At 39.2% G+C, this 11,683-nt stretch overlaps 2 protein-coding genes across 2 annotated transcripts in view; both read right to left on the bottom strand.

The window, feature by feature from the left end:
• gnmt (glycine N-methyltransferase) overlaps positions 1-4,368 on the bottom strand; it is an 8,171-nt gene extending 3,803 nt beyond the window's left edge. The window contains exons 1-4 of the mRNA XM_031866762.1: positions 3,870-4,368; positions 1,276-1,403; positions 973-1,086; positions 546-688 (exon numbers count right to left, since the gene is read on the bottom strand). Coding sequence (XP_031722622.1) covers positions 546-688; positions 973-1,086; positions 1,276-1,403; positions 3,870-4,078 — 594 coding nt within the window. The 5' untranslated portion in view covers positions 4,079-4,368. The remainder of the gene's footprint in view (positions 1-545; positions 689-972; positions 1,087-1,275; positions 1,404-3,869) is intronic.
• A 4,039-nt stretch (positions 4,369-8,407) lies between these two features.
• Positions 8,408-10,948, bottom strand: LOC116394003 (thrombomodulin-like). The gene is made up of 2 exons (XM_031866761.1): positions 9,746-10,948; positions 8,408-8,458 (listed from the first exon to the last, which is right to left on the bottom strand). Exon 1 carries the CDS (start codon positions 10,941-10,943, stop codon positions 9,774-9,776), a length of 1,170 nt encoding a protein of 389 aa, XP_031722621.1. The 5' UTR covers positions 10,944-10,948; the 3' UTR covers positions 8,408-8,458; positions 9,746-9,773.
• Between the last annotated feature and the right edge of the window lie 735 nt (positions 10,949-11,683).

Here is an 11,683-nt window from a genome sequence, read left to right as displayed (position 1 = left end):
ATAAATAAAATGAACTATAGCGATGAACTACATTGACTCTGGTGAACAAAAAGGTTTTTTTTGTACCAGTTGGTACATGGGGCTCTATGGAGATTCTTGCTTTTGGAGCCAAACAGTTTTTGGGCACTTCCATTTTGGCTTCACTTTTCAACACCAGAGGTTGCCACTTGGGACGGACACATGATTTCTTTGAAACACAAAGAACTGATCCCACTCTGGCTTCCCACCATCGCATGCAGCCTGTTTGTTGGGAGAATTTGACGAAGCCACAGTTAGCAGCTACCAGGTACGAAGCCATGGGCCACTGCACCTTTTATAAAAGCTTTATCAGAATCATGAAAGATATTTAATGCTAAGCGGGTAAGATGAGAGTTCTGACAACATCCAGAAACCAAAATGTACATGGTGTTATCATGAACAGTCATTTCACAGCACACCAGCTGTGATCTTCAGCTGCTGGTGGAATTCGGATACGGGGGGAAATAAGGTTGGATGGGTCTAAATGTCATTCTGCACCACCGTAAAGAAAACATTAAGTCTAGTACCTTATAGTAGATATTTTTGCCTTTTGGTGCCTGGCCGGTCTCTAGGATGAAGTCGTAATTACGGTGGTCGATGATGAGGATCCCACCTGGTCTGACCATACTGGCAATATTCTGAAGTGCCAACTTTTGCTCACTCTGGTCCCCTGAGAGCAATAAACATGAACATGCACCATCAACGGAATCATCTTCAATTAAATCACATTGTTTGAATAAGAGGTTATGTTAGTGTCCAGCCACTGGTTAATCATTAGCAGTTTGGTTGGAGGTGGTCTGCAATGAATCCCGTACAACTTTTACTGGGATCGAAAATCCAGAGAAAGGTTGTTTTTTCCAGTGTTAACCAGCAGATTCAAGAACAATGTGAAAAAAGGTCATTGGACAAATGTATTGCTTAAGTAATGGTTCTGTCCCTTGACCTCTCACGTACCTTTAAAGTCTGGTAAGTGAGCAAAGGAGTTTCCGAGGCAGATAACGGCATCAAAGCCGGGCCCTGGTTTCTGAATATCCTCTGATAATGTCAACCAGTTGGCCTCTTCAATCACTGAGGATGAGAGGGATAAGCACAAGAGAGTCAAAGCAAGACAGAAACATAAAGAGGATGTCACTTAATGAAGGATCTAAAATGTCATGCTCAGTTCATCCCACAAAGACACTGGTTTGAGTTACTTTCAAGTGTTTCGAAAATTCAAGGATGACAATCCTATCTCAACAAAAGGGGAAAATGGCGTACCCCACTGGTCAAACGCTGGTTCTTTTCTTCTCTCCCATCTTGACTTCAGCGCGTACTTGAGCATTTTGTCGCTGGCATCCACGCTCACCATATTAAAGCCCTCCTCCACCAACATGATGGAGTCCACGCTACAAAGTGAAACACATATGTTCTTTACATACAAGTTCTGTGTAAAATACCAGCGGAACCTCGCGAGCTCTGCTCATAACACACCAGAGACGTGCACGTCTGAAAGGCTTTATCAAGATCCTGAAGCAATAGGAGGGAAAATGTTGTGAAATTGTCACCTTCAACTCAGACCCCTCCATGTGGAACTGCTTTGACTGTATGTCAACAATGCGTACGTGTTGTAAATGTATATATTAACATAAAGTGACAACAGGACTAACATTTCCTCACCTTCAAAAAGCAATGCAGTTTGTTAGGAATGTCAACACTGTAATGTTGTACAGAAGTAAAGAGATGGTTGATATTTGATAGTAAGTTGCTCCTCGTGCTTTAATTAAAAAGCCTGGCAGAACAGCATGAACCCAAAACATGCTCTGAATTGAGGCTGTTGACTTCTTTCTGGACTCTCGTTACGCTGATGTCTCTTGTGCTATTACGACTATATTCAAATAGTTACTAGTTGTGAGTAAATGCTAAGCAATATGCAAGAGCTACGGAATAATTCTAACGTCGGAATCAAATTGATGCACAGTCCACGTTAAAGAGCAACTCGGGAGCAAGATTCATTGCACAATAGCGACTGAGCAACTGCAAGAGATTATACAACAGCATATATATTATTAGATATACTATATTTTAATAACGCTGTATGCAGTGCGACCAAGCAAACCAACAGTAAGAATGCAGAGTGCAACTGTTTAATTGTAGCTCGAGTTAAATCAAGTTCTTTAGTTTAAAAGGAACATTTTTTTTTTTACAAGCTTGGGTCACTTTTAACTACGCAAAAAAAACAAAAAAAAAAAAAAAAACTGCTCCATGGTTCAGATCAAGGAAAGTAATCTGCAGGTTAAGATGATTGTATCCTTAATAGAAAGCATGACGTGCAGCTTCTTTAGCTCTTGCTTAAATCGCCACCGAATCCGATGGCAGAACAACTGGAGAGCCTTTTGCGTCGCAGGCACATTTAGTCAGCCAAAAATAGTGGGGCCATTTGTAACCTCATTCCACTGGGAACGTGCTTACGTCGCCCCGGATGGCTGTGCTGCTGAAAGAGACACACTTCTACTATAGAGCGGGGGTCAAAGTCTGTGTGTTGATTTCCTCCATATCGGATCCCAGCAGACATATGCGAGGTATGAAGTTTAACTTAACTGATACATCACTGCATGGATGCTTGCTTAATGTAAAATACTGTTGTACATGCCGTTAAATGAAGAAAAAAAAATGATAATGTTGCATCTACCAGACATGAATGCCAATTTAGGTGAATTGGAAGGCTACATGGACAGGTTCAAGTATATTGTCCCCTTGCAGGAGTTCAGCCAATGGCCTTGCTGATGTTCCAGGGCACAGATACATTATCAGCAGAGGTAAACAGATTGCATGGAACCAGTCAAAACTCCTTTTTCAGCAACCCAGGGCCAGTTTCTCAACCACTGGAACCATCATCTGCCATCTCACAGACATGCAGCAGATAATATCCACTAAAGCAAACACCACATCTCCCTTTCAGTGGCCTCAAGTTGATTAGAAGGTGCTTCAAATGTGGTGTACATTTAAAAAGGCAGAACATGTATCCAGATTTGCACAACAGATCTTGAGGCTTTTGTTTAGGCCAATTAAAACTTCTTAGTTGAAACATAAAGGCACTTTTAAACAACAGTCTGGAACTGCTGGTCCCAGTTCCAGACTGCTGCCAGAGGCAGGAACTGTCACAGTGGCTGATGCAACGCTGCACTTTCATTCATTGCTCTCTGGCCTAATCTGGATTGTGTCCAGAGTAAAAGAATAAATAAAAAAAAGGGGTCTGCAGGTTGAAATTCCAGGAATGTCAAACTAACTTGATTATCTATAAAAAAAGAATCCAGTTTATTTATTACTGAGCAAAATAGGCATGTTTAGTACTTTTACATGATGAATTATCTGAACTATTTAATGCAAGTCTAAAGTACAATAAAGTAAAAAGATACATACTGAAATGATAAACAGTGTAAACTTGACAAGACTCACATTTTACAGAATGAGACTGTGCTATAGAGCTGCATGGTCAGTCTGTACATTCAGAGTGGTCACACACACATTCAGGAACCTGGAGGGTAATTATGGAAGCCCAATTTTGATCAGCACGTCACAGCATACACACCTAGGGTGCGGTCTTCAATTCGGCATATGCATCACTTATTTGAACACAGTTGCTACCCATCGAAATATGATATTGAAATAACGGAGAGTTGATGTATATAACTAATGCCGAATTAAAGACAGGGATGTGCAAGTGTAGAACATGTATACAGGTGCTGACTGAAGGCGTTATTTGTGCTGATATATAAGGGTTTTAATTGAATTGAACAAATGTGTGATGTAGCTCAAATGTAAGCCCCTCTCAAACTTGCCAGTGTAAAACTGCTGATTCAGCGTGACATTACCCAGTTCCGCAGGCTACATCCAGCACTCTCCGCACCCCTTGCTCTTTCAGCAGAGACATCACCCAGCTTTTGTATTCCTGCGTCCTACTCTGCGTGTCTCCGATGTACAGCTCCCAGACTTTCGCTGCTTTGCCGTCGGCGTACTGGTCCGGCAGACCCTCGGCGCCAACACCGAGAGAGCGGGTCCTAAACACGCCGTCGGCTGACATGCTGCTGCTTTGTTTTCTCTTGGCTTACTCAGCGAACGAATGAGGTATTCAGCGGCCTGACTGCTTTACTTGTGTGTACGAAAAGGTAGTATTTATAGTCTAACAGTACTCTCTCCACATGCTAGCCCAGATTCCGGTTGTTACTACGTATATGGGCGACAAAGGGCGTGGACAACATTTAACCCAATGACACTACGCTATGAACTAACGCCTTCTTTCTGATTGGATGACGTAAGGGGAGACGGTCTCCACTTCCGTGTTTACCGAAACAGGCGTCCCCGGCGCCTGTTTTCTACCCTCAAATAGCCTCCCAGGATCATGTACAGTACACTAAGGTGCATTATAAAGTAACGTACAACCAGGTACTTCAGATGCTTTATGTAATAGATGTTTAGGTCAGGGACATGTTTGAGGTAAGCAAGACTGCTGAATAAGATTTGTGGCGAGCCAGCCGAAAAGAAGGATTGGCCTGTGAGGTTTAACTCAGGGCACAAAAAGCTGACCACACTCCTCCCACTCAAATTTCATCATTCAATATTTCATCATACAGGTTGGACACATTGCTTATGAAACACAGGATATGGGCCATTCTACCGAATTCGTTCAAAGTGCTGTCCCCCAACAAGAAAAACTATTTAACAAAACAATTAAGTATTCAGACATAGATATTTACTGAGAATGTGTTGTGGTCTATTTAAACCCAAGGTATTAAATTAGATAGTGATAAGCTAAATATATACAAAATCATCATTTATAGGGTACTTTCTATTGGGAAGTAGCTGTACCCAACCCTCACATCTAAATTTCAATTTCTGTAAATAACACTTAAAACAATTTTTAGATTTTGTTCAATGGTGTAATTTCAAAGATCTTTATGATTAAGTTTAAACAGAAGTTGTAAGATTTAGATTTATTGTGGGTTTAATTTTAAAATTAAAAAACTATACCCAAAAAATCATGTCCCCAGTTTTCATGTTACTACTGAAACTCAAGAGTTTTAGTCCATTGGCTGAGCCTGGTTTTTAGCCACACCCCTGCATTTTTGACCAGGCAGTGACACTGCATCCCTGTCCCTCATGGCTGAATGGTAAGTAGCTAAATCCCATACTTTTGATATAAATGTGTTCCAAAGTCTGAAAATCGGCATGTAACCTTAAGAATTGTCACTACCGAACACATATTCTCTTCAATTAAGTAAACTTTTTGGGGTTTAATGCAAAGTATTATGTTGTTATGTGTGTACACCTCTTCAAATACGTGTATGCTAGCCATCCGCTTGCTAGCATTCTTTAGTTATGCTCAAAGTTAGCTAGAATTGTCACTACCAAAACAGTCACTACCGAAACATATGGTAAAGTCTCTCTTTCCATTCATTCTCACTTGGCCATCTTCCGTTCTCATATTCCCATTCCCTTTGAATCAAACTTTATTTCATCGTCTTATAAGATTCAAATACAAGCAATACTTATCATATCTCGCCCAATGTCCTTTTATTTTACCCGTTATCTGTCTGCAGGCGCCCTTGAGGTCAAAGTCATGCACAACATTGGGCGAAACCGCTTTTATTGACCGCGACTAGAGGACAAGATCTGGTACACAGTGGACAAGGTCGTCACCTTAATCCCTCCACCAGAAAACGTCACACAGAGGCATGTCCAGATCAGCCCAAGAGTGTTCATCGCACTATATGAAAAACTAAATTTGTGAATGGATTTGTGTCTGACACTGAACCCCCTTAAACATACAGTACAACATAATATCAGTTATTTGTCAATGTTTTCTTGTTCTCTTTTACTGAACCCACTTGGGTAATTTTCCATTGATAAGTAATGTTTGTACTTTAAATGGTTCTGGATGAACAATTGTTATGTCTTCAAAAATAAAATTATTCTATTGACCACAAAACATTTATGTTTGTAATATTCCCAACCTAAGGCATGTTATGAGTGAAGATTAAGCAATAAGGTTGAGGAAATATGATACAACCTTGCAAACAAAATACTGTGGTCACAACCGAAACACTGGATGTTTTGTAAAAAAGTATATTGAGTTATCAACTAAAATGTTATGATACTGATTGGTTTAATGTATGTTCAACTGTATGAATCATCAACTCTGGAATCAATATGATCAGTATTATGCATTTTACAAAGAAATATTGCATTTAGATTTTGATGAATTGTATAAATTAAACTTAGAAATTTGGTACAAATCTCATTTTTATTGATTTAATTGTGAAAACCTTCAAGAAATATTTGTAAAAATACTCTTCAGAGAAGGGAAGGAAACACAATCTTAACAGGTTAATAATAATACCTTTTTACTATAGTGTATTACTATGTTTCGGTAGTGACAATTTTTGGGAGAGGAAAATCATTCCAACACAGTCTGAAAATAAAATATCAAAATTGACGGTTCTTTTACTAGATATGTGTACTTTAGATATGGTACAATATATATACGGACAAAGTTTTGGGAATAAAACAAACAAAATTTTAAAATTTTTCCAACCTATATCGTTTATTTGCGATTTTTTTGAACCAATTCGGTAGAATGGCCCATATAGGCTATGCAAAAGTTTTACAAACTTATAACAATGAAGTTAGCAGAAATGTATCGTTTATTTGCGATTTTTTTACCACAACATCAATTATATTTAACTTGTTTTGGTTAGCACCTATCTAAATGCAGAGTGCATAGTGGCACAAGTGCATGAAAAACATATCTGAAACAAAACGGGTGACAAAAAAAATGTATTAAACCAAATTAAGATAAAAGCAACATGAACTTAGCCAAACCTAAGTTCTCTCAGAGGGTGTCTGCCTTACATAAGACAACCCAACCCTTTTCTTTGTTTTTTGTGCTCCTTCTCAAAAAGGCTACTCCTCCTGTTATGATTGGCTGACTAAGCTCATAAAAAAACTATGTATTGACTGGGAGAGGTGAGGTTGTGTCAGCCACAACCGGTGCCATCCAGGTTAGGTTAGTACCACCCAGTCTTATCAACACAACGCTCCTGTTGTGCTCTCTCCACGGCACAATGAGGTCACATAGTCACCTACAACTGCAGCTCCACAATGATCTCCTCTCAGGGCTGATGCTCGTCTATATGGTTTTACTGTTTTTGTGTGACTTATAAAAGATATAGTTATGCAATTGAGCTCTGTATGTTTTAAGGGCTTGGCAAATAAACAGAATGTTCTAGCATGCCATCATTTTTTAAATCCTGAATGACTAATGCATATAAAAAATGATATCACAGCAGGGTAGGTCACATTGCTAGTTTGGTACTTATTTTTGTATTAATCTTGGCCAATTGAATCACCTGAGCGTGCATTTTAAGACTGCACTGGAGGAAAGAGGGCCCAGGACAGGTAGACAGTAAAGATGGCAGCAGTACAAGCCTGATACATCATTATTAAGGGAGACATCATGATATGATGAATTTATTAAATTTGTTCAGTTTATTTCGGTCTTTGAAATAGACTGCTTCCTTCACTATTCATCTGACCCATTATTGACCTTCTGTTCTGACCCTAAGCCTTAAAAAGCCCTTGAATTTAAACTCAGTACTTTAACCTGATAGTCACTGTTTCAATTTAAAGTCAACATGCTGGAGTACAGAGCCAACTCAACACAAATGTGTCACTCTTCTAATACTTTGTAACTGTGAAGGAACCTTATTCCAAATGATTTGGACCATGCCTTTATATATCTGTAACCATTGTTTTTATTAGTATGCTGTTATTTTGTTCCCATTACGAGATACCTATCACCACTTATCTTTGTCCACATGTTTATTATGGTGTTTTTTTCATTTACAGCCTTGGTGTTGCCTCACTGATTACATGCTGGGATTCCTGTTTAATAGCAGTCTTATCTGCTTTGCTTCTTTCCTGGGCGAGAAGAGGAAACACTGTAGACCCAGTGACATAAAAGCAACGTTTACTGATGGGATTTTCTATCTCAGAGTTGATGTGGTTGGTTATTTAACTTAAAGTTAACCTCTGTTAGGTCCCAGTAGCCATACGGTGTCATATTAATATCAGTACTTATTGTTTCTGGAACTATAGGGACTAGCTGTAAATCAATTTATATAGGAAGTATTTTGTTATTGGAGGAGTGCTATCAGTACAATATGTGTCAATAGTAGCATCTAGTGGCAGCTGTGTGGAACTGCAACAAGATTGAACTAAAACTTAAAGAACTAAAGTTAACCCTGTGATAGTGTACCCGATGGCTTTGTCAATAGCCTTCAGCTGGCAGACTTGTGACTACATTCATCAGCACAAAGGGAGGATTGGTTCAGGGTGTCAGACTAACCAGAGTGGTGATGATGTCTGTGTTCTGTGTGTCCTTACAGTCTGTGAGAAGAGGAACCTTGAGGAGCATCAGATAAAGAGAGAAAACGCTCAGTAAAAGATGTAAACTGCAAAATAAACACTTAATTTGCACAACTCTGTAAAACTGGAATATCTGAGAACAGTGAGTTGAACCATGCAAAAGAAAGTCATAGTCCACCCGGCAATCAGTTGTGCCATCTAATATTTATCTAGCAGCACTGCCAATTGCTGCAAGACTGTCAGAATACATTAATACGCTATTTGCATACAACTGGTGGAATTTTGTACAAAACAGGAAGTAGGTACGGTTTACGCAGCAGGTAGTAAAATATTTCTAGGGTTTATGAAGATAATGCAAACAGGCAAAAGACCCGACAATCTTTTTTGAGACTTCAACAGTGGACAATGGGGAACACGCATTTAAAAGTATTTTACATTTTAAACTCCAGTAAGTTAGTCAATGGTGAAAAAACATTTTTTAAATGTATTTAATTTAAATTTAATTTATAGTTCCTGTGCATATCCTGTGACATTTCTGACAGTCCTCCAAGGAAACAAGAAATGTATTGCCAGGAACAAAGCCGGTTGTCTCACTAAAGGTCTTCCAGTATTGAAATCAAACAACATGAGGATCCACGTGACAGAAGCCTTTTTTTTTTTTTTTTTAGCAATTTCTACAAAAGAACAGTAGGTGGCCCTCTAAGAACAAGAGTGGTGAGAGCAGTGACTTGTTACGAATGAATTCAGATTTTATTTCCTTGTCATAAACCATAAATGAACACAAAATGCCACATGAAGTTACCATCTGGTGTCCCATATATATCATTTGACAGGTACTTCAAAACTCATATTTTACAAACAGTTAAATGCATATTATGCACACATATTAATGTTTACTCTGTGAAGAAAGAGTCCGGTTTGAGGAAAACACAGTACATTTAGTATATTATTTTAAGAGCACCCTAAGGATTTCCATCTTTCGGAGACCTTTCTTTTGAAACATATTATACTAAACTCATGAAATGAGAACAGACTTTACAACTGCCAAGCAGCATATCAAAACGACCTCTCAGCTCCACCTGGGACAACAACAAAATGATAATCCTATATGTTAATGCTGCAATTGCCGAACACAACTTGTATTTATAGATAAGTACGTTCTTTATCCAAAATCACATTTGAAATTACCTATATTTTTACATATAAAAGTTGTTTTCTCTTTAATATAAATAACTGAGTGGCATAGTCCATCCACGTCTATACAACAAAAAGATCTCCTTCATTTTATGTATTCATATGTATTAATGTCATTACAATGCATTACCTAGATTCAGGAGTGGAGTTGGTGCTCATCATTGTTTGGACTGGATTTCACACTCATTATTGTCCACAGGAACAGTAGGCTGCTGATTGGAGTTTTGTTCTCTGCGCTTCTGACGTTTCACAACATAAAACCTTACCACAAATATAAACAGCACCACAGCCACCACGCCGAAAATCCACATCCAGAGAAAACCGCCAGCAGGCGCTGAAGAACCCTTCAGCGTATGATTATTGGTGGCTGGTTTAACAAAGCCTAAGACGATAGGAGTTGTGACAACAAAACGTTCACTGCCCTCTGCTTTGATGCATTTGACTTGATCTTTCAGTACAAATCCTTCCCGGCAGGAGCACACAAAACTTCCAAAAGTGTTCTTACACTCCTGATCGCATCCATAGTTCACACATTCATCAATGTCCTCACAAAACGTTTCACTGAATACAAAGCCAGCAGCACAGTAGGGTAAAATTCCCTCATATATCGCAGGACATTTCTGTTGAGCACAGTGAATTTTGCACTTTCCGGGTTGCTTGCTGTCTTGTATAAATCCTCTGGAACAAGAGCATATATAACCTCCTATTACATCGGTGCATGTATGCTGACAAGGAGCACTTGAACAGCCTTTAGAGCTTCGGATCACATTTGGATCTGATAATTCCCGTGCCTGGCATGCATCTTTGTGCTTTGTTCTGCACAGAAAGCCATCAGTTTTGTCTGAGCACAGCCTCTCTGTCCACTTTTGATCGTTGGAAAGTGACACACAGCGGGGAGAGCAGACTTTAACGCTGTCTTTCCAGGGGCTGAAGTGTGGACTAAAGCTGCGGTGCACACTATCAGATGTCCACTCATAGCCTCTCAGTGGAGCTGAAAGGTTGCTGCAGGAGACAGCTGGTAAATGCAGTCCAATCCAGAAGTGTCCATACAATTCTTGACTCAAAATGCCGAGTGTGCTCTCATCTGTCTCGGACCGACATGTCATTAGTTCTCCGTTCTTGTCACGGCATGCTTCCTCAGCTGTTTGAAAATCCACTCTGTCCAGGTTTACAGTGATGCAGTCACTCCCAGTACAAAAAGGCCTACAGGCCACAGTCCGCTTCAGGCAAAATCCTGTCTTAATATATGGGGAAAAAAACACTGACATCAAAATAGTCATTATCATTACCTTCACTGGCACAACTGTAGTAAAATGCAAGCAGGCCATGATGCTGTGCTGTAGAATATCTTATAATGTTGGCTGACTAAAGTTGTGGAGAACTTAGAGTCAGGGGGGCTACCAAGTCAGGAAGCAACACCCAGCAGGACAATGACAGAGTTAAAGACAGGAAGGAAATGAGATAAAGTTGGACTGCTGGGTTTTTCCATGGTTGGTGAAGGCAAGGATCATCATAATGTAGATACAGGAACAAAAACCTATTCATATATCAGAGCAAACTGTTTATTTTGTTTTTGTCTCATTGCGTTACTTCATCATCACAATACACACAGTATTGATTTGATATTCTGACGTACATGTGTTTACAGTTACTCTATAGTTACACCAGCATCAGATGTGCAAACTCCCTTCAGAAAGTAAAATCATAAATTGATTATTGCAGGTTTGAATAAACAATCTGAAAACTCCTTCAATCAGTGACGTGTGGTATTGAAAATGAATAAATCTTTTTATGTCATGTGAATCATGCGTTTCTTGGGCCTGGAGCTGATCACAGGTTAAGCGAAACAGATATTGGTGCATACATTACTCAAACATGTATATTTGTAAATTGGCAGAAAATGTGGCTGGTTATGACAAGACAAATTACAAAATTAGCTGACTGGTCCCAACATAAAAATGCTCACTTTCAATATTACATCCTGGGACAACTTTCTCCTTGTTAAACTCAAATCATCAATCCAAACTATCAGATCTCTCTACACCTCGTTATAGAAAGCCGATCACAT

The sequence above is a fragment of the Anarrhichthys ocellatus genome, unplaced genomic scaffold (assembly GCF_004355925.1).
Source record: "Anarrhichthys ocellatus isolate YVR2014 unplaced genomic scaffold, GSC_Weel_1.0 scaffold36, whole genome shotgun sequence".
Lineage (NCBI taxonomy): Eukaryota > Metazoa > Chordata > Actinopteri > Perciformes > Anarhichadidae > Anarrhichthys > Anarrhichthys ocellatus.
The sequence above is the reverse complement of the archived record's forward strand: the minus strand, read 5'-3'. Positions and strand labels throughout refer to the sequence as shown.